Below are 22,152 nucleotides of genomic sequence, written 5' to 3'. Positions count from 1 at the left end.
TGAGTTTGATTATTTTTCTTTCGGAGGAAAAGACAATACCCTCCCACCATGAGACAATACCACACTGTGTGTGCCCAGCACTGGAGGCCAGGCTCACTGTGGAGCTGGGTGAGAAGGAACCCACCCCCAGCCTTGCTGGCTGGCAGTTCCCCTTGCCAGCCCAGCTCAGATGCAGGAATGTGGGGTCTGCAGGAAGGACTCTTTTTCCCGTGCCCTGTTTGGTTGAGCGTGTGAGGACCTGTTTGAGTCCTGGCTTTGCCCCTTACCAGTGGTGCCACCTGGCACAAGTTGCTTCACTTCTCCAAGTTTCAATTTCGTTCTTTCTGAATCTTGGGTGGGGGTCACCCTCTGTTGGGAGGATGAGAAGAGGCGATGGAAGCAAAAGTCCTTTGTGAATCACAGAGTGCAGGGTAGAAGTAAAGGATTATGCTATTACAGCAAAAGAAGAACCTAAGAACACCCTGCGTTGCCCCACAGGCGCTGGCTATGGCAGAGCGATGCCGCTGAGCTGAAGAACATGCTGAGGCTCACAAGGCATGTTCTGATGCCCAATGACAAAGCCCCTCCTGGTGAGGGCACTCAGGCCCAGGTGCTGGTCACGCACCCTGGCCCCTGCATGTCTGGCACCTGGGTGGGGATCCAGGAGGAGGCAGGATGGTGACTCTTGGGCCGCACGGCTTCCCTGGAAGTGAGAGTTGAGAGTGCCCCTGCCACAGGGAAATGCAGACTTAAAAAGGTAAATGTCCACAGTCTTACCGTGGTAATTGGTAGAGTCAGGATTTGAACCCGGGCCTCACAGTCTTACCATGGCGATTGATAGAGCCAGGATTTAAACCCTAGGCCTGAGGGACTCCGGAGCCCTGTCCACTTCACCATGCTGCAACCTGGGCTAGGAATCCTCTTCCTGAGTTTCTGTAAGCCCTGGGGCCAGGTCCAGAGGGCCGGGCCACACCTCCAAGAGGCACTGCCCACAGGTATCAGGTGTCCCTGGAAAGGTGTCCCTGAGCCGGTGGCAGAGAAAAGGGCTCTCCTGAGTGTTCAACTCCCCATCTTTGTGAAGTGATGCCTTGGTCTTCAAGATCTCCAGTGTCTTCCAGCCTGTCCGCCAATCTCCCATCTCTTCCCTTCCACAGCACTAAGGCACATAGAGCCTTCTGCAGCGGCCCCTCCGCAGCCAGCACTTGACAGGACAGATGGGGGCTAATCTGGCCCTGCTAAGCAGCAACATGCTGCTTGGAACTTGCCCCAGCCTTATCAGCGGAGGTCTGCCCCAACACATCCCAGAAGCGAGCAAAGGTTCAGCGCTATGCAGTTGGCAGGTGTCGGGATCATCAGTCATCCCTTTGTCAGCCCCAAGCCTGCTGGGCTTTTGTGAGGGTGCCAGGGACACAGGCTGGAGGCTGGCAGGAGGGGAGTAGAGGTGGGAGGAGGGGAGTCCATCTGCAGCACCAGGGAAGGGATGGATGCTGGCTCCTCTGGTCACCTCAGCTGGAACACTACTCAAGGTCCCTGGCTCCTGTCCTCCAACTGCCCCCAGGGGCCCTGCATTCCCATCCCCAGAGGCCTCCACTCCCCCTGAGCCCTGCAGTCTCTCACTCACTCACAGGGTTTTGAGTTGGATAACACAGTGTAATGATCAGGAAGTGGACTCCCAAACCGAGAACACGGAGCTGTCCCCTTGGGCAGAGGCTCAGGGCTCGGGGCAGTGGAGAAGTCCAGCTGAGGACACAGTGGTTTGAGCTGCTCTCAGTTCAGCTAGAGGCTTTGGTAGCCGTGCTGTGATGACAGTTCACTCCCTGCTGCTCTCTTCTGGCATGGAGAGATGAACCTGTAATCCAAGTGTTAAAACCGTGCCCCGGGGGAAAACACTATTAATTCTGAATCATCTCTTTTGTTGCATTAAAAAAATAGAAGAGAAAAACTTCACATGAGCCACTCAAGGTGTGCAGGCAGCTGTGTTTGTCAGGAAGGCAGAAGGAGTTGGCTTTGCTTTGGGGGAGGAGACGAGGTCCCACAGCACCCTCTGAGGGGAATATAAGGAGCCCCAGAGTGCAGCCTGGCCTGGTACCTCCTGCCAGCGTCTCTTGGGTTTGCTGAGAACTCACGGGCTCCAGCTACCTGACGATGACCACCACATTTCTGCAAACTTCTTCCTCCACTTTTGGGGGTGGCTCTACCCGAGGGGGTTCCCTTCTGGCTGGGGGAGGTGGCTTTGGTGGGGGTAGTCTCTATGGGGGAGGTGGAAGCCGAAATATCTCAGCTTCTTCTGCTAGGTTTGTGTCTTCAGGGTCAGGAGGGGGCTACGGGGGTGGCATGAGGGTCTGTGGCTTTGGTGGAGGGGCTGGTAGTGCTTTTGGTGGAGGCTTTGGAGGGGGCATTGGTGGGGGTTTTGGTGGTGGCTTTGGTGGTGGCGATGGTGGTCTCCTCTCTGGCAATGAGAAAATTACCATGCAGAACCTCAATGACCGCCTGGCCTCCTACCTGGACAAGGTACGTGCCCTAGAAGAGGCCAATGCTGACCTGGAGGTGAAGATCCGTGACTGGTACCAGAAGCAGACCCCGACCAGCCCGGAACGCGACTACAGCCAATACTTCAAGACCACTGAAGAGCTCCGGGACAAGGTGAGTCCTCAGATGTCAAAGAGAGGGGAGCAGGTGGCTGGTATCCTGTACCTGGCTCTAATGTCAGTGTTACTGCTGACTCGAGGAAATCCTTTCCTGCCCAGGCAACGACTGTCTGGTGTGTAACCTCAGCAAATTTGGAATGCACCTGCTGTCCAGGTGCAGAGGCTAGTGCACATCTTCTCAACTTGGTGGTGCTGGGGAAGGAAGGGAGGGGTCTTGGGAATCTGGTTAGGACCAACCGGGGCACAGGTGGGGGCAATTATAAAGAGCCAGGGGCAGTAGCTCACACCTGTAATCCCAGTGCTTTGGGGGGCCAAGGTGATAGGATTGCTCATGTTCAGGAGTTAGAGGCTGCAGTGAGCTAATGACTGTGCCACTGTACTCCGGCCTAGGTGACAGAGTGAGAACCTGTATCTAATGGAAAAAAACAATAGTTTAAAAAAAGAGCAACTCGCCTTCCCTACCTCATGCACCCTGCAGGCTTCTGCATAAAGTATTCCTTTACCTCTTTGGCAAGAATGGGATTGGAGTGTAGCCTCATGAGTCCCAGATGCTAGAACCTCTTGTCTTTTCCTATAAAGAGGTCTTTTGTGCCAAAAGTACTGTTGGGTCTTAGGAGACCTGAGAACTCATTACACATTCTGTCACCCACTCACTCACCTTTTTACTCCCTGAGACTGGGTTCCTCATTTGTAAAATGCCTTCTTTAGCTGCCCTCCAGGTTGCTACTAGCTGGAATGTTCTGTAGATCCACGGCTGTGTCCAAGATGTGCAGGAGGCAGTGACCATGAGCTGTCCACAGGGGGGCTGGTGGAGTGTCTCTGAGAGGGCTATTGTCAGAGCTGACCACACCCCACTCCACCACTCTTCTGGGCAACCAATTCCCACAGGCAGTACTGCCTCCTTGGTCTTTCGTGCCCTGGAGACAAGGAGGGCAACTCCTCAGGTGTCTCAAGGAGGCTGGTATGGGACAAAACCAGAAGTGGACACTCAAGATGAGGCTAGACTCTGCCCACCCCAGAGGCCCTACAGATTTTTGTTGGTGGTGTCAGAGGGGTGATTGTCAGTGAGGGGCTGGCCTTGGGTGCAGAGTGGAGAGCAGCAAGGGAGAGAGAGGAGTCCTCTAGGCACCAACTCTGTCTCCTGCAGATCATGGCCACCACCATCGACAACTCCCGGGTCATCCTGGAGATCGACAACGCCAGGCTGGCTGCAGACGACTTCAGGCTCAAGTGCGCTCCCCCCTCCCTCTCCTCTTCCTGCGTTGCCCACTTTACTTGGCCTTCTCCTGGGTCTGACTCAGGCAGCCAAGACCCCTCCCACTTCCTCCTTTGGCCTCCCTCTCTCTCCTCAGGTATGAGAATGAGCTGGCCCTGCGCCAGAGCGTCGAGGCTGACATCAACGGCCTGCGCCGAGTCCTGGATGAGCTGACCCTGGCCAAGACTGACCTGGAGATGCAGATCGAGGGCCTGAATGAGGAGCTGGCCTACCTGAAGAAGAACCACGAGGAGGTGAGAGCTGGCCCCCATCACCCTTGAACCCGAGAGAGGTGGGGAACTTCTTCCCAAAACGCACTTAAATTGCCCAGAGGGAAAGACAGCGGCTCCAGGAAGCCCTCCCAGATTTTCGCGAGATTAAGTCGGTGGGAGGCAGAGTCGGGCTGCTGGTACTTCCTCATCGTTGGCCTGGGGCTTAGTGGTTCAGAAACACCCCCAAACCCCAAAACCAGGTGTCCTCATGGAGAGGAAGGGGCACTGACCTGTGGTAGCCCAGACCCACAGCCAGGCCAGGTGGCCAGTACGAATGACGGACTTCCTGATTGGCTTTGTGAGCTCACATCAGGGCCCTACAGTCTCGGGGTCCTCCCTTTGGTAGGACCTAGAGCAGCAGAGAGCTCCTCAGAGCTGAGGGGTCCATGTGACCAAACCTCTTCATGTGCAATGGGGAACATCGGTTGGGGTGTGTTAGGGGCAGAGCCAGGATTGGCATGTGGGACCCCAGACTCAGGTTTCTCTTCTGCTCTCCGTCTCTAAATGGGCCCCTCCCACCCTGCAGGAGATGAAGGAATTCGGCAGCCAGCTGGCCGGCCAGGTCAATGTGGAGATGGACGCAGCACCGGGCGTGGACCTGACCCGCGTGCTGGCAGAGATGAGGGAGCAGTACGAGGCCATGGCGGAGAAGAACCGCCGGGATGCTGAGGCCTGGTTCTTCAGCAAGGTGGGCCTAATCTCCTGCCCTGCCCTGCCTGCCCCAGCTCCCTGAGTCTCCGAGGAGGCCCTGGGGCTCACTTCTCTTGTGCATGATCTACAGACTGAGGAGCTGAACAAAGAGGTGGCCTCCAACACAGAAATGATCCAGACCAGCAAGACGGAGATCACAGACCTGAGACGCACGATGCAGGAGCTGGAGATAGAGCTTCAGTCCCAGCTCAGCATGGTACGGCCACCCTCGCCCCATCCCAGCCTCTTGGGTGGTAGAAGCTCCCACCCTTCTTGGCTAGTTAAGCCTTGGAGTTCTCAAGCCCCCTCAAGAGGTGGTTCCCTGAACTCCATTCAGTGCCCCCTCCCCGCTTGCCCTCAGTGGCTTCCTTTCTAGTCTGATGTGTCTATGCATCTGTCACTCCTCCAGAAAGCTGGGCTGGAGCACTCGCTGGCTGAGACAGAGTGCCGCTATGCCACGCAGCTGCAGCAGATCCAGGGGCTCATCGGTGGCCTGGAGGCCCAGCTGAGTGAGCTCCGATGCGAGATGGAGGCTCAGAACCAGGAGTACAAGATGCTGCTTGACATAAAGACGCGGCTGGAGCAGGAGATTGCCACCTACCGCAGCCTGCTGGAGGGCCAGGATGCCAAGTAGGCGCCTGGGTACCGGGGGAGGAGTGATGAGGGCTGCCTGTGGCTGCGGAGCAGGGTCATCCTAAGGGAATGGCAGGGTGTCCCTAAGCAGCCTTGAGGGACTGTGAAAAGAGAACTGAGCAAGGAGGGAGGACCTGGACTCTGCACTCTGGTCCTTGGCTGTTACCTGGGGCAGGTCACTTCCTCTCTCTGGATCCATGTTTCTTCTGTAAATGATAGAGGCTGGGCTAGTGGTAGTTAAGATCTAGTGCTCATTCCATTCTCTGCATGAAATAGATGGGTATTCTTGTAGTTCACAATCTCGACAGGGCTCGGTGGCTCACACCTGTAATCCCAGCACTTTTGGGGGTCCGAGGTGGGTGGATCACTTGAGGTCAGGAGTTAGAGACCAGCATAGCCAATATGGTGAAACCCAATCTCTACTAAAAATACAAAAATTAGCCAGGTGTGGTGGCGGGTGCCTGTAATCCCAGCTACTGGGGAGGCTGAGGCACAAGAATCACTTGAACACGGGAGGCAGAGGTTTTAGTGAGCCGAGATCGTGCCATTGCACTCCAGCCTGGGCAACAGAGCAAGACTCCGTCTCAAAAAAAACCAAAAACCAAAAAACCCCTGAAAAACAAACAAAACAAAACAAAACAAAAGATTCTGTCTACTTGGGGGTAGCAGGCCTGGATGCGTTAGCAGGATGTCCCACCCCTAGAGGGGTCAGGTGTGTGGGTGGCGGTGGTGTAGGGTCTGAAGAGGACTGCATAGCATCTACATGAGCTTCCCTTAGAGACACCTGAGCTTGTGCCCTTTGCTTAAATCAGCTTCCTTCTTTCTTTCAGGATGGCTGACATTGGCATCAGGGAAGGTAGGAAGGCTTCACTCTTCTGGTGTGGGGTGGGGAGGGGAGATGTTGAAGCCACCACTCCCTTCGGAATAGGGAGGAAGGAGAAAGAGCCCAAACATCCCATTAGGTGGGAACATTCCCATTCCATTAGATGCCTCTTCCCCGGTGGGACCTTCTGTCAGCCCCAGGTGAGATTGGGGCTGGTGATTTATTGAGAAACTTCCAGGTTGAGTAGGCTTCATTCAGGGCCTGTCTCTCCCCAGGCCCCATCTTCATACACTTCCGCTAAGATGCCCACAATTCATCCCCCTTCACGTGCAGCTTGAAAAGCCCTGACATTGTTGTCCCTGCCGGGCATACCTGCCATTGCCACTGCCCGTCTCTGCGATGAGCAATTCAACCCCAGATCTCTGGCAGCTCTTGAGGGATTAGCCAGTGGCCATTCTCAGGGCTGCTGCCTAGTTTTCCCAGAGCCTCGCCAAGGTCCTGGCCACCTTGGGAGAGAGGGGAGGTTCCCCCACTCTAAAGCCTGCTCCTTCTCTCTCTAGCCTCTTCCGGAGGTGGCGGTAGCAGCAGCAATTTCCGCATCAACGTAGAGGAGTCAGTGGATGGAAAGGTGGTTTCTTCCCGCAAGAGAGAAATCTAAGTGCCCATTGCAGGAGAAACACCCTTGCCACTCCCCACTCTCATCAGGCCAAGTGGAGGACTGGCCAGAGGGCCCGAACGCGCAAACTCCGGTCCCCGCCTTCAGAGAGCTGAAAAGGGTCCCTCAGTCTTTTATTTCAGGGCTTTGCATGCACTCTGTTCCCCCTCTACCTCTCCCCGCCTTCTTTAGAGCAAGGAGGTGCAGAAGCAGCTGCATTGTGTAACAAGCTCATTTGTATGGTGTCTGTTCATGCAATAAAGAATTACTTTTCCTTTTGCAAATATCTCTTGGTAGTATGTCCATTTTTTTGTTGATGGGGTCCTGGTTGGCCTCTGACCTCTGAGGAGACCCAGGGTCCACGTGGTGACATCTCCCCCTACTTTGGCCTCTTCCCTGCATGGCCACAATTCTTTTGGGTACCCAGGGCACTGGTGGCTGGGGCAAACATAGTGCTACTCAGGTGTTTTTCTCTTCTGGGTCACCATGGGGTGACCAGGGAAGTGAGGGTGGGAAGGTTCCCTAAGAACAGTTTGGTGTACCCAGCACAGAACTCGACACATCTTATAATTATGAATATTTACCAAGTGACTGATTGCATTGATTGCCTTGGTTCACCACCCCATGACTGGCATGATGCCACACACACTCACCCAGGGGGCTTATTTAATCCTCACCATTGTAGGTGGTCGGGATTTATTATTTCCACCTTAGAGATGAGGTCACCGGAGGTAGAGAGAAGAATGACTTGCCCCGGGCCTTGTGGATGGATGATAAGCAGCAGGGCTGGGTCTGGGCCTATATCCATAGGATTCCAAGACCAGGGCTGGTTCTAGGACCCCAGGCCCTCTCACAGCCTGCTGCCAGGACCCTGCTCCTTGCTTCTGACCCTCACCACATGTGCTGCTCCAATCTCCCCTCCTTTCTAGCCAGGCATAACTGACCTCCAGAGTGGACAAGCCAGTTCCCAACTTGATCCCCCTGCAGGCTGTCCCCCATCCCCACTGAAGCTGATGCCTCCTCCCAAAAGGCACTTATATTGCCCAGAAGGAAAGACACCAGTTCCAGGAAGCCCTCCTAGATTTTCCCAAGATTAAGTTGAAAGCAACATCAACCCCTCTTACCCTCCTTAATCCAAATCCTGCTCCGGCTCCCCATCCCCGGCAACTCCACCGCAGTCCTGCTAGAGCAGTAGCGTCCATGCACACATTGTTTGTGGCCTCTGGTCTCAGGCTGTTTTCTCTGAGCTCTTGGATTTATCATCCCAAACAGAGGGCGAAAATGAGGAAGCAGAGAACTCTGCGTGCAGAGGCTGGGCTGGCTCAGGCCCTGGGGTGAGGATTGGGGGTGGGGAGGGAGAACCGGTTTCTCGGTCTCACTGGGAAGAGCAGATTGGAGGTGCTTCTGTTCTTTAGAGAATCTGATATTTTGGGGGAAGGGTCAAGCCCTCTGAGAGGGTCCCCATGTGTCTTGTTGTGCAAAGCCCCTTCCCCACAAACCCTGGTTGGAGATAAAGTGGTGCCTGCTCTTTCCAGGGGAGATTTAATTAAGAATGTGCCTCCTGAGAACACACACAGGCGAGACGTCCCTGGGGCTGGAGGAAGGAAACGGAATTTAGCGAGTGTCTATGATATGTCAGGCCCTGGGTTGGGCATTCCGGGATGGCGTCTCATTAACTCTTAAAACAGCTCTTTAAGTTAGTATCAGTCTTCAGCGTCAGTTTCAGAAGAGGAAACTGAGGCCTGGAGAAGTTTAGTAACCTGAATGAGGTCACAAGCCAGGAAATGGTGAATCTGGGTCTGGGACTGGTCGCTCTGATTCCAGACCCTGGCTTTGCCCTTTAAGTCATGAGGTGGCAGAAGCTGTAACACTCTTCTTAAGAGGTATGCTAACTAAAAATCTAAAACCTGTCTTTTTTTTTTTAAGAGGCCAAGTCTCGCTCTGTTGCCCAGGCTGGTCTCAGCTCCTGGCCTCAAGTGATCCTCCTACCTCAGCCTCCCGAGTAGCTGGGATTATAGGAGTGAACTGCTGCACCCGACAGAAACCCATTTCTTAACCTCTGCGGGCAGCATGCCAAATGCCATACAGTCATTAACGTCAGAAAGATTGTCCTCACGTCTAACCATAGTCTCTCATGCTGTGGTTTAAGTTCACCCTGACACCCAAACCATTAGCTGCCAGATCCCCCACGTCCTGGGAACAGTCAAGTCTCCTTCCCACCTCTCTTCGGTCCCTGGCAGTGGAAGCTGGTGGCCTGGTTGCTGCTTCTGCCTCACTGGCCTTCAGGCCTCTGTCAAGAGGTCTCAGGCCTTCCAAGCAGCCGGCAAAGGGTTTTCTCAGCCTTTAGTTTCCAAAACTAACAACCTCTGTGAAAGGTGCAGAGAGGCAAGGTGACTTCGCCTATGGGCTGCGTCCAGCGTGCCTTCTCTCTGGGCCAGACTCTGGCTTGCGGGTAGGAGGAAAATCTCCTATCTCCCTGAAGTACCTATTTCTGCTTTCCTGGGATGCCTGGAGGGGCTGTCAGAGAAATCCTTGGAACTTGCCAAGTCTCATCCCCAGCCTGACCCTGGAGTGAGACACCCGCATCCAGGGATGGCTCATGCCCTGCTGAGCCTTTAAGTAGTCTCTGGGCAGAAAGGGTGCACCTTCTGACTGCCCTGGGCTGAGGTCAGGCTTGGTTTCCAGCCAATCAGAGAAGCAGGCAGTGGGCGATGCCCCTCCCTTCTTCCCACAGAGAGATGGCTGCTTTCCGACCAGAGATTAGGGCCTTGGGTGTGTCCTCTGCTCAGGCTGGGCTTCCTAGACCAGGCATAAGACTTGCTTGCCGCTATCTCCCTGAGGACTGTGGCTGGCCCCTGCCTCTCTCTGGGTTTCAGTTTCCCCATTTTTCAACTGGGAGTCTGGCTGGACAAGATGATCCTGAGGGTCTCTATGAGATGATCTGTGTCCTGGGACCTCAGAAGGGAGCCTGTGACAGCAGGGACTGTGTTCGGTGTCTTCACTGCTGAATTCTCAGTGCGAGTGCTAAATAAATATTCGTTTAATGCGTGAACTTGCTTCTCCTTTGCTTTTTCCCGCCTTAGACATTCATCAGTATGCTGGGCATGTGCCCACCTGGTGACCACCTGGCCACCTGTCCCTCCATGGGCAGCTGGCAGCACAGGGGAAATAAGGAGCAGACAGCTTTTCTCCTGCAATTTTTTTTTCTATTACTACCTGTGGTTCTCCTGAATTGGAGCTGGGGTGACCCCACTGGATACCACTCACCTTTGCCAATCCTCACCTAAAGCCAGGGGACAAAATATCCCTGAAACGGCATCTCAGACATTTATCCTGAGCTTTCCTGTGCCACGAGCAGGATTTGCAGGTATATTCAGCAAAGGTCCCATCCTCAGGGAACCTGATATGGAGTGGGAGAAATAAACTAGGAAATTCACCTCCTCCCATTTGCCTGCTTGCTGTGGGCGCCGTGCTGGCTGTAGGGACCAGAAAGGGAAGGGAGGCAAAGTAATGTGTCCCTGCCGGGTGGAGGCTCAGAGGAATCCTGACAGGTCACTGAGCAATGCTAACCTTGCATTTCCTCATTTGTAAAAGGGAGGCAGTAGCAACCTCCCGCCTGCCCAGCACCTCCCGTGTCTCAGGTCTTTGAGGAACCTGGAATATTAACTCATCCAGTACCCATTTTTCAGTGGTGACTACTGAGGCCCTGAGAGGTTGAGTGACTTTCCCAAGATTACACAGCGAGTCGGTGGCGGATGGAGGATTGAAACTCAGGTCTACCTTGTCCAAAGCCCTTGCTGAGCTCACTGGGTATCTGAGAAACCAGTGGTGGTGTAAAAAGGATTTTAAAAAGTTGGGTGCTGTAGAAATGCAAGAGCCTAAGGCATTGAGCTGTAGCCTTGAAAGACTTCTGAGTGGTGCTGTGCCAAGCAGGCATCTCTGAGGAGTGGGAGCTGCCCAGAGGGCCTGGGGTGACTCTCTGGGGAGGGGTTGCCTTTCAAGAGAGGCCTCTTCCCTGTGGAGGAGACTTGAGACCCTTTTTGAGGTTGGTCAGTCGTCCTGGATTCTGGGTCCCTTGAAGTCCAAGGAGAGAGGTGCCTGATCCAAGCAAGGAATTCCAGATTAGAATCTGAGTGACAGGGTTGAAGCCTCACCTCTGCAGATAAACAATCTAATGACTGTGGACAAATCTTTGAGAATCAGAGACTCAGAAAGGCGACTTGCTGAAGGAAACTTAGAAATCATTTCAATGTAAGGCCCACGATGGGCTGGTGGTGCGGCTGGAAATTCATGCATTTTTCCCCCCTTATTCCTGAACCTCAGCATTCTGGGCCTTGGCATTCTGGGCCTCAGTTTCCACACAGGTGACATGAGGGGGTTGGATGAGAAAGTTCCTACAACAGTTTTGTGCTGAATGAGCACTCCCACGGGCCCCCAAGCTTTGGAGCTCAGACCAGGAACAGACAGCAGGCAGGCCGCTCCATCAGGCCATCAGCTGGGATTCACTGCGGGTTGGAGGAAGGCAGTCCTGTGTCAGGGCATTACAAGTCCCCGCTAAGCAGGGAGGGGCTGTGCCCTGACCCCACAAAGGGAAGAATGTCATGGGCCACTCCGTGTTTGTGTTGCTGGGGCTTTGGAGGATCTGTGGCATTGTTACTCTAAGAGGCGTTGGCCTGAACCTGCTTGTCAGCCCTGGGAGGTTTGGGGCATTGTTACCCCAGGCCTGGCAGGTTCCATTAATCACCCTCTTGTCAGTTTTGATCCTCTACCGAGAGAGCAAGAGCTCCTGCTTTGGGCTGAATCACCCCTTTTCAGAGAGAGAGCTGAGCCATCAGCTTGGGCAGGAGGGCTGGGCAGGGTCAGGGGTCAGCCCGAATCCCCGGCCTTGCCAGGCTGTTAGAACACTGGCAACGCGCCCTGGCTCTGTCCCTGCTGATACCCCTGTGGGAAGCACAGGCCCACTTCTCTCCCCCAGAAAACAAAGGCCCAGAAAGCCCTGACTCAGATTTCTCCTTTCTGGTCTTGCTGAATCAGTGAAGGGGGTTCCAGGAGAACCTCATGCCTGTGCCACCCCACCCAGCCCCTGGCCTGGTATCATCCAGACCGTTGTGGCTGCTGTGGGCCAGAAAGCTGATCCCAAGATGCCATCCGCAGCAACCCTGGCCCCTTGGTGAGTGGGGCCTGGGAGTCTGAGTTCAGAGTCCTCCACTGTCAGCCCTGGAATGGAGGGCCTTCTAGCCTGGCCTCGCAGATGCCATCTGAGGTCCTTTCCTCCCAGCCTGAACGGGGAAGCTGCCTCTGGCAGGATTCTTACATCGTCCCTGAGTTTCTCAGCCACATCTCAGGATCCTAAGCAGAGACCCTGGTCCCAGGTCCTGTGTCACATCCTCTTATGTGGCCTCTTGATCAAACACTCACAGGTTGGGACAGACCTCATATGACTGGCGTACTAGAAAGGACCCTGCTCACGTTATTACAGGGCCATCTTCCTGGACATGGCTGTGCCCTAAAGCAGTTAGTGTCATGGAGTGATTCAACCCGAGGGCCAGACCGACCCAGGGCATCTCAACCTCAACACTATTGATATTTTGGGTCTGATAATTCTTTGCTGTGGGGACTGTCTTGCACCTTATAATATGTTTAGCAGCATCCCTGGTCTTTAGCTATCAGTAGTACCCCCAAGTTGTGACAACCAAAATGTTCCTAGACATTGTCAAACGTCCTCTGGGGAGCAAAGCAGCCTCTAGCTGAGGACCTCTGAACTTGTCTATGGGGACAGAAGCTGGAAGAGTGGTTACATCAGGGGTGTGGAGTCAGGTAATTGACTGGGAAAAGGCACAAGGACATTTATGGAACGCTGGGAATGTCCTGGATGGTGTTTACACAGGTAGTGCATACCCATGCATGACATCAAGCTGGACACGTGATCTATACATTTTACTGTATGAAAAATGTACCTAAAAAAAATGTGCCTTAGTGTCAGACAGAACCAGACTTGGATTTCAGTCCTGATTCTGCCCTTAAGGTTCATTTTCCTCATGTGTAAATGGGGGCAATAGTAGGACCCTCCTCCTGGGGCTGCTGTGAAGGTTAAATGAGATGACGAGTATAAAGCAACTTCACCTGGTTCCTGCCTATGGTGAGGGCTCTGAGAATATTCGCTATGATAATGCACAGGGCCACTTCCTCTTTCCCCGCCTGAGTTTCCACAGCTGTGTCTGATGGCCCCTAAGATCCCTCTGTCACTGTGACTTTTTCTGATGGCCTGGGAGGTATTTCTTTATCAGTCTAAATACTTTGAAGGCAGTTGATTCTATTGGACCAAGCCAAGTTTGTCATCAGAGTTGCTGGGGCCCCTGGAGTAGATGAAGTGCTAAGAAGAACCCAGGACATCCCAGTCAGAAGTTTTAGGTATAGAAAAAAGGAAGGTCGAGGGCTACCGTGATCTTGGAAAGCACAGAGCCACTCTGCAGCCACCACTTTCCTTGCAGAAGCTCCTGGCAGGCCTCTGCATCTCAGGTCCCGTTCTAATACTGGGTGGGGCTCAGAGCCTGCAGAGTGAACTCCTTAAGTGGAGGTGAAACAGAATTCACTTGTCAAAAGGGCAGTCTCAGGCAGAATGCTGTCCCCTCTGAATCATTCCTTTTGTTAAGGATTAAAAAAAAGCCATCCCCAAAAGGCACAACCCACCCTGGAGAGAGCAGAGATAACTAAGCTTGTGGGAAACAGAAGTGTAGTTGGCACCAAGTCAGAGGGTGGGGAAGGGAGGAGAGACGATATCCAGCCCCCGTGGAGGTGTATAAAAGGTGTCCACTCCGGGGAAGAGCCACAGTCCTCAGCCCAGGCCAAGCAAGCTTCTGTCTGCACCTGCTCTCAATCCTGCTCTCACCATGAGCCTCCGCCTGCAGAGCTCCTCCGCCAGCTATGGAGGCGGTTTTGGGGGTGGCTCTTGCCAGCTGGGAGGAGGCCGTGGTGTCTCTAGCTGTTCAACTCGGTTTGTCTCTGGGGGATCAGCTGGAGGCTACGGAGGCGGCGTGACCTGTGGCTTTGGTGGAGGGGCTGGTAGTGGCTTTGGAGGTGGCTACGGAGGTGGCCTTGGAGGTGGCTTTGGTGGGGGTTTTGCTGGTGGCTTTGTTGATTTTGGTGCTTGTGATGGTGGCCTCCTCACTGGCAATGAGAAGATCACCATGCAGAACCTCAATGACCGCCTGGCTTCCTACCTGGAGAAGGTGCGCGCCCTGGAGGAGGCCAACGCCGACCTGGAGGTGAAGATCCGTGACTGGCACCTGAAGCAGAGCCCAGCTAGCCCTGAGCGGGACTACAGCCCCTACCACAAGACCATTGAAGAGCTGCGGGACAAGGTGAGCCCTTGGAAGCTGGGGAGGGGTCCTCCACGCAGGGTAGAGCCTCCAAGGCCAAGAAACACAGTGTTGTGGGGGACCAGGTGTGGATAGAATTCACATCCTTCTTGCAGGGGAAAAGCCTCCTCTTTTACTACCGAGAGTCTCTATCTCTGATGGACTTTCTCATGCCACAGCTCCCCAAATGCGTTTTCTCTCATTATTCATTTTTATGATTGTTATTTCTCATGTCAGTTTTTCTACTGCTTTCCAGACAGTTATGTTATTCATGAGTCGATCTCTATAATCCTAACCTACTGAGTTATCTGGAAACATGACAGGTTTAAAAGCCACTAAGAATGCGGGAAACCAATAGAGAAAGAGAGACATGTTCATTCATTGCCCTGGGAATAACTGTTTACTTTGTAGGGGTCCCATTCAAACTGGTATTCTCAACTGGCGATGGCCAAGGTGGGGGAGAGAGAGGCAGAGGCTCAGTCTATGCTGAGCCTGGGTGCCCTTTGTCAAGCCCTGTCTGTTGTGCTGTGATATCAGCCTATTGGAGCAGAAATCGACCAGCCTGGGCTAAGTCCTGGCCATAGGGAGTAGACTTTCAGTGCTTTGGAATATAAACGTTTAGACAAGAAATTCAAACGGATGGGAATATTTGCTGGATTTCCCCACCACTCAGCTGGGAGGTCAGCTCCAGCAAAGTGATTGTGAGATATGTGGCACCAAACCGAGTCCCTCCTGACAGTGGCCTAGGGAGGGTGCTAGTCTGAGGCTGCTGAGACATGACGAACCAAAGATGTTCTCAGCAGGTCATTCTTCAGAAATGCACTCCCTGCGTCTTCCCCAGGGTGCTCAGACATGGAATATTAAAGTGATAGAAACGACTGAAGGGGATACAGCCCCACCCCTCACTTTACAGAAGAGCAATGGAGGCCCAGAAGGAGATGCTTTGTCCCAGCTCACAGGACAGTTTAGAGGCAGAGCCCCATGGGAACCAGGTCCTGCCCATGTTTTCCCAGGCCACCTCCTCAAGCACATGGACCCCCCCAGAGTAAGCTTGTCTAACCTGTGGCTGGTGGGCTGCATGTGGCCCAGGATGGCTTTGACTGAGGCCTAACACAAATTTGTAAGCTTTCTTAAAACATTATGAGGTTTTTCTGCCAATTTCTTTTTAGCCCATCAGCTATTGTTAATGTTAGCGTATTTTAAGTATGGCCCAAGACAATTCTTCTTCTTCCAATGTGGCCCAGGGAAGCCAACAGACTGGACACCCATGCCGTAGAGGTAACTTTCTTCTGCATTTTGTAGATCCTGACTGCCACTATTGAAAACAACCGGGTCATCCTGGAGATTGACAATGCCAGGCTGGCTGCGGATGACTTCAGGCTCAAGTGAGTTTTTTTTTTCCCCTCCTTCTCCTTTCCCAGGAGTCTCTTAGTTTAGACAAAAGCCCATCTGACCAATGACATTGGAGCATCCCAGGAGTGAAGGTCTAGAAGTATTGGAGTCCAGTGCAGGGGTGGGGGGAGTGTCTCATATCATTTATGTCTTGCTTTTTCAAAAAACATCTTTTTTTTTTTTTTTTTTACTATTTTAGGTATGAGAACGAGCTGGCCCTGCGCCAGAGCGTGGAGGCCGACATCAATGGCCTGCGCCGGGTGCTGGATGAGCTCACCCTGTCTAAGACTGACCTGGAGATGCAGATCGAGAGCCTGAATGAGGAGCTGGCCTACATGAAGAAGAACCACGAGGAGGTGAGCGGGGATTGCAGGCTGCCCTGGGCTGAGCCACCTCCAGTGAGAAGGAGGAGCCCTCCCCTGCAGCTGGACACAGTCCTCCACTGTAGGACCTGGAAACACTTTCCAGAACACTCTGCCAGCACTCACAGCCAAGGAGAGGGAGGAGAGGGAGAATGTGGAGCCTCACACATCTTCCTTTCCCATCCCCACAGGAGATGAAGGAATTCAGCAACCAGGTGGTCGGCCAGGTCAACGTGGAGATGGACGCCACCCCGGGCATTGACCTGACCCGCGTGCTGGCGGAGATGCGGGCGCAGTACGAGGCCATGGCAGAGAGGAACCGCCGGGATGCTGAGGAATGGTTCCACGCCAAGGTACCTGGCCCTCCCACCCCACATAGCCTTATCCCATATAGCCGGGGAGCCGGGCGGACACAGCCTCTTGGTCAGGCTGCTTGAGCTGAGCTTCCCCATCACCTTCTTCCTGCTTGCATTTCAGAGTGCAGAGCTGAACAAGGAGGTGTCTACCAACACTGCCATGATTCAGACCAGCAAGACAGAGATCACGGAGCTCAGGCGCACGCTCCAGGGCCTGGAGATTGAGTTGCAGTCCCAGCTGAGCATGGTATGCCTGCGGCCTCCTGCCTGGTGGCCACCACCTCTAGGTTTCCCTCTGGCCTGGCTGCCCCCGTAACTTCTTCTCTGTCGCTCCACCAGAAAGCCGGGCTGGAGAACACGGTGGCGGAGACGGAGTGCCGCTATGCCCTGCAGCTGCAGCAGATCCAGGGGCTCATCAGCAGCATCGAGGCCCAGCTGAGCGAGCTCCGCAGTGAGATGGAGTGCCAGAACCAGGAGTACAAGATGCTGCTGGACATCAAGACGCGGCTGGAGCAGGAGATCGCCACCTACCGCAGCCTGCTCGAGGACCAGGACGCCAAGTAGGTCCTCTCCAGCCTCTTTCTTAGGATAGTGACTGCAGGACCCTTGGGTGTCAGAGCAGGCAGCGCCTTAGAGATCCACCCCCTCATGTCAGAGAGGAGACCCCTTACTGAGTTTACGGGACATTTCCTTGGTAGGCTGCAAGGTTAACACCTTTAAACTTTCGAATTCTGGCCTCCGAGTTCGACTGGAGGGAATAGAGACTGTGGAGGGAACATCTGATAATGGAAAAATACGAGCTTGGATTCAGCTCAGCTGAACAAAGCTATTACTATGGTGCTTTAGCAGCCTTTAGACCCTTAGCAGAGATCAAGCCACCTTGTGGGCTCAGGGCTCAGGTGGAGGGTTGTGGGTTTGGGCGATTCAGAGGGAGGACGAACACCCTGAATCTTGTGGCTAATAATATCTCCCCTTGAGACCTCTCGGACAGACAGATAGACAGGCAAGACAGACAGGCACCTGATGCTGCTGCCTCTTGAGCTGGGGGCACAGCTAGGAGGCACTAGAGTCTAGCCCAGGGGCTCCAAGTGACAAGCCGAGGCACTCCCCCAGAGGAACAGATAGGCACCTGCCCTCAGTTACCCTCTGCTCATGGCCACCTCTCTCCTCTCTCCCAGGATGACTGGTGTCCCTTCCTCAGCAGGTAAGGGAACAGCCCCATGGAGTGGGGGGAGGCGGAGTTAGGCTCCTGTTCACTGCCCCAGTGGGGGTGGGAGCTGGCGGGGAGGGAGGGAGCCAGTGCTGGGCTCTCCAGTGTAGGGGAGTGGAGAGCTGGGGTGGAAGTGGTCATTTGCTCATTGATTTTCATTTTGAAATTGATGGCTCTGCCCCATAGAGCTATTGGGCTGTCTTGGCAAGAGCCATCTTTGGGGATGATAGAGTCCCCATCCATGAACCACCTGACTAATGAGGAGTTTGCGAGCCCTCCTGGGGGGTCCTGCCCTGGCCTGAGGTGGGTCTCCTCCAGCCTGAGCGTGTTTTGTCTCCCGTTTCCCAGGAAGCGTCAGCCCCCGAAGCACCTCTGTTACCACAACTTCCAGTGTCTCTGTTACCACCACCTCTAATGCCTCTGGCCGCCGCACTTCTGACGTCCGTAGGCCTTAAATCTGCCTGGCGTCCCCTCCCTCTGTCTTCGGCACCCAGAGGAGGAGAGAGCTGGCAGTTCCCTGCAGGAGAGGGGAGGGGCTGCTGCACCCAAGCCTCAATCCCTCTGCTTTCAGGACCCCACATCCCGACTGTCTCCTGAGGATGGGCCCTCTGTGCCCTTCTCTTCCCATTGGATCTCTCTCCTCTGTGACCTGGATACTCTTTGGTTTCTCAACTTCTCTACCCCAAAGAAACAATAATTCAATAAAGTTTCCTGCCTTTCTGCAAACGTATTTTTGATTCTGGCCTGGTTTCTGAGGTGGCCCCTACTAGGGCCCTGGTTTAGGGGGTGAGGGGGACACAGCTGGGTGGAGCAGCTAATCCAGACAAGGACCGGCCTAGGGAGCTTTCTATCTAGGAAGGACAGACACAGGCCCATAGGCCACCTGAGCACACAGGCACAACAACAGCAAACAGAGCACACAGGCACAACAACAGCAAACAGAGGACACAGGCAGCTCACAGACGATGGTGTCCAGCAGACATAGACAGATGGAACACACCAGAGGCAGCGCAGGGGCACGTGAGCCAGTTCAACAGCCTGGCAGATGAGGATGTTCAGTGAGAACGGCAGCGATGCGCTGATAGTGGAGTCAAGGGTGGGGGAAATGTGGGCGTCAAGTACAGAGGCCTCTGGGGCAGGCTGCAAGGGGCCAGTGAAGGGGTGATCTGGGGAGAAGGAGGCCCAGGCCCCACCTGCTGCCTCCCTGCTTCCTGCAGAGCGTGTTTCTTCTCAGGCAAATGGCTCCCTGTTGGCCTGAGGCATCCACTCCTAATGTCCTCCCTGGCCCACCGCTAGGTCCTGCCACTCCCAGCCACTCCTGGGACCAGCTCCCTGGCCGGCCGCTGCACTAACCTGGCCCCTTCTCTCTGCACTCCCCGATCTACCCCTGACCCTCTGGTTGCCCCTGCTCTGATTTGCAGCCTCCTCTTGCTCTGCTCACTCCTTACACGTTGACTCGCCCCCTGGATTCTGGTGTGGGTGTTCTTCTCTTTTTCCTCTTCACTGTCCCTGTGGGTCATCCAGGACATGCCCATGGTTACAGTTGCCCATATGTTCTGATAACGCCCAAACTTGAATTTCCGCTGAGGTCCCTCCCAGTCTCAGACTCCCATTGCCAACTGTGAGCCGGACATCACCTCCTTCAATCCACCCATGCAAAAGAGCGTCCATCATCCTCCTAGATCTGGTCCTTCCTTGCCCTTTATCCTGGAGAACCTGAAAAGCTGAGCCAGGAGCCTGGATCCTGGCCTTGTCTCTCTCCCTCACCCCCTTCACAAGGCTTCCCATGGACACTGTATTAGTCATAACGTCCTTTCTCGTCCTAACTATGGGCATGTGGGCACAGCCTCCTTGCTGGCCTCCCTGCCTCCATGCTCCACACTCCAGCGGGGGCCACCTCCTTCAATCCACCCATGCAAAAGAGCGTCCATCATCCTCCTAGATCTGGTCCTTCCTTGCCCTTTATCCTGGAGAACCTGAAAAGCTGAGCCAGGAGCCTGGATCCTGAGCCTTGTCTCTCTCAGCCTAGACACCCCCTTCACAAGGCTTCCCTGATGGACACTGTAGGTTAGTCATAGACGTCCTTTCTCGTCCTAACTATGGGCATGTGGGCTACAGCCTCCTTGCTGGCCTCTCCTGCCATCTCATGGCTCCTACACTAGCCTCCCTTACCCACCTCAAATTCCTGCCACCCCAAACTGCCCTCGAGGAAGCAGGCAGGTGGCTGGGTACCCTGGGGGTTTTGTTCAACGAGAGACCTCCATCTGACCCAGCCTTCCTCTCTCCTTTCTCTCCACACTCCTGTCTTGGTTTTATTGGAGACTACCAACTTTTATTCAAAATTCAGACGAGATGGACACCCCCTCCTCTGCAGCACCCGGCTGAGGTGGGGCACAGTTGGGTGTTCACATGTGTGCGCCCATCTGTCCTAGCACTGACAGTGTGCTCTAAGGGGCAGGGCTGTGCCTTCCTCAAAGGGGGGTCTGTCATCCAACGGAGTGCAGGTGGGCTCCGTCAGGGCTGATGAAAGGCAGAGATGAATGAACAAACTGGGGAAATGCCCCTCCAGTGCCATTTGATTTTTGTCATGGGGCTTAAGGCAGAGGGTAGATGGAGTTCCGGCACCCTGGCCATCTGCCCCCTTCCTCTGGCACCGTCCTCATATTCCCTCCCCTCCCCTCTGCTGCTCCCTGTGTGGTTTATTCTCCCCCTTCCTTGTCTTCCTTCTCTTCCCCCACCTCAAGCCTGGGTATGGGCTGCACGCAGTTGTCTTATTCACACAGCGGTTGCTCAGACATGCCTGGCACAGCTTGCTAAACCAGCAGAAAGGTGTCCACCCTCCACCATTCCAAATCCCACCCCAGACCCCGCCACCCGCACGACAGAACAAGGTGGGGGGCTCCACTCAAGTTCACGTGCCTGGAACGGCGCCAGGAGCTAAGGCGTCAAAGAGAAACAGGACGTGCCCTTGCTCCCGGCACCTTTTAACGTTTTTTGTAACCTATTTGGTCAGCAGCTATCTATTGAGTGACAGCTGTATACCAGGCACTGTATGGGGTCTCGGAGAAAGAGAGGCAGATGAAAGGAAGCCTCTGTCTTCAAGGAGTCCATGGGTTAACAGGAAGGTAGGAGGAGACACCCACCCCAGTGAACTGTCACAATCTTCACAACTCTGCTCAGGTTTCATCGTTTGCTCTAGGTCTTCTCTGGTCTTCCCCACTGATCCCAGCAAGACCCTGTGCTGTCAGCAATGACTGGAGTGCAGTGTTCATGGAGCCTAGAGCCACAGGGACCTGATTTGCATTTGTAATCCTGGGCAAGTTACTCAACCTTCCTGGCCTCACTTCCTCATCTGCTAAGTCTTCCTTCCTCATAGGTTAATTAAAGTCCAAGTGCTCAGAACAGTCACTAGTGCACAGTAAGTGCTCAGTAAACAAGATACCTCTGGTCATGATCTTTCTGGTTCTCTTTTCTAAGCTATGTGTTCCTTCTGGGTAGGGCCGATTTCATTGTCAGTCTCATCCTCATACCTAGAATGTTATAAGGGCTGAATGGAGAAATGAGGGAATAAATAGATACAAGCCATGGGAAATGAAAGTTGTTAGTAAGCATTGTACAGAGGGCACAGGAGCCCCTACCCTAGACTGAGAGAGGGGCCTGGAGTCTCAACGCTGAACTACCCTGGCTGCTCCAAGGCACCATGGGGTCCAGATCCCAGGGCTTACAGGGCCTGGAGCAGCCTCTCTTCCTCAGACCCTGGGCAAGGCTATTTAGGGGCAGCCCTCTCATTCTCTGAGCTAGTTTTGCAGAACATGGTGGGAGTGAGGGTAGTTACCCATGGGAGCAGTGACATGAGCTGCACTCTAGGCCCAGTGGGGACTCTGGCCTGAGAGCCTTTCACCCAGACCCCAGGGAGGACACTGAGAAGCTGGGCCCCATCTGGGGACCTCGGTGGCTCCATCAGGAATCCCGGAGAAGCTCAGAGGGCAGGCCAAGAGCAGGTGTTTCTGCCAAAGCTACCACAGGAGCCTTCCCGAGTTGGGAATAGAAGGTGGTCATCTTGGCTCTATGGTCAGAAGGCTGGGAGAGGTGGTGGGTGGTGAATTCACTTCATTCTCCCTGGGACTCAACTCTTTATCAGGTGTGGGGCGGCCATTCAAATGAGGGCAGATTTATCAGGCCTGCTGGGTTGACCTTCCCAGGGTTGACCTATGTGCCACACCCATGCCAGTCTCACACTGATTCTTCCCAGGGCTGTGGCTATGAGGAAACAGCCCCTTTGCAATGGCACCTGGCTAATCTCCATACCAGTGATTGTTTGTGAATGAGGCCATGTCAGCACAACAGATGCTGGAATGAAAGAGATAATGGAAAGGGGGACACAGTAGCATATCCTTTATTCTCATCCTTTCTTTCATTTCATCTTTACAGCAATCCCATGAATTGGCGCAGCTGTGCCCATTTTACACATGGAAAGACTGAGGTCTGGACAGGGTCAAAGACCTGCCCAGCGGGAGAG

At 54.2% G+C, this 22,152-nt stretch overlaps 2 protein-coding genes across 2 annotated transcripts; both read left to right on the top strand.

Moving 5' to 3' along the window:
- The first annotated feature begins 1,384 nt into the window (after nucleotides 1-1,384).
- Nucleotides 1,385-7,241, top strand: KRT15 (keratin 15). Its single transcript, XM_003912992.5, has 8 exons — nucleotides 1,385-2,622; nucleotides 3,775-3,857; nucleotides 3,980-4,136; nucleotides 4,681-4,842; nucleotides 4,936-5,061; nucleotides 5,254-5,474; nucleotides 6,308-6,333; nucleotides 6,861-7,241. The coding sequence occupies exons 1-8, from the start codon at nucleotides 2,125-2,127 to the stop codon at nucleotides 6,956-6,958; spliced, it is 1,371 nt and encodes a 456-aa protein (XP_003913041.2). The 5' UTR covers nucleotides 1,385-2,124; the 3' UTR covers nucleotides 6,959-7,241.
- A 6,308-nt stretch (nucleotides 7,242-13,549) lies between these two features.
- Nucleotides 13,550-18,360, top strand: KRT13 (keratin 13). Its single transcript, XM_003912988.4, has 8 exons — nucleotides 13,550-14,316; nucleotides 15,616-15,698; nucleotides 15,905-16,061; nucleotides 16,259-16,420; nucleotides 16,545-16,670; nucleotides 16,763-16,983; nucleotides 17,602-17,627; nucleotides 17,982-18,360. The coding sequence occupies exons 1-8, from the start codon at nucleotides 13,846-13,848 to the stop codon at nucleotides 18,086-18,088; spliced, it is 1,353 nt and encodes a 450-aa protein (XP_003913037.1). The 5' UTR covers nucleotides 13,550-13,845; the 3' UTR covers nucleotides 18,089-18,360.
- Nucleotides 18,361-22,152: the final 3,792 nt, after the last annotated feature.

The sequence above is a fragment of the Papio anubis genome, chromosome 17, assembly GCF_008728515.1.
Source record: "Papio anubis isolate 15944 chromosome 17, Panubis1.0, whole genome shotgun sequence".
Taxonomy (NCBI): Eukaryota; Metazoa; Chordata; class Mammalia; order Primates; family Cercopithecidae; genus Papio; species Papio anubis.
This window is presented reverse-complemented; position numbering and strand designations above follow the sequence as displayed.

Excerpts from the sequence above, each read along its gene's own strand:
- KRT15 (XM_003912992.5), top strand. The coding sequence starts at position 2,125 with ATGACCACCACATTTCTGCAAACTTCTTCCTCCACTTTTGGGGGTGGC. Across the intron at positions 5,062-5,253 it reads TTCAGTCCCAGCTCAGCATG|AAAGCTGGGCTGGAGCACTC; the intron begins GTACGGCCACCC and ends TCACTCCTCCAG. Across the intron at positions 6,334-6,860 it reads TGACATTGGCATCAGGGAAG|CCTCTTCCGGAGGTGGCGGT; the intron begins GTAGGAAGGCTT and ends TTCTCTCTCTAG.
- KRT13 (XM_003912988.4), top strand. The coding sequence starts at position 13,846 with ATGAGCCTCCGCCTGCAGAGCTCCTCCGCCAGCTATGGAGGCGGTTTT. Across the intron at positions 14,317-15,615 it reads TTGAAGAGCTGCGGGACAAG|ATCCTGACTGCCACTATTGA; the intron begins GTGAGCCCTTGG and ends TGCATTTTGTAG. Across the intron at positions 16,062-16,258 it reads TGAAGAAGAACCACGAGGAG|GAGATGAAGGAATTCAGCAA; the intron begins GTGAGCGGGGAT and ends CCATCCCCACAG.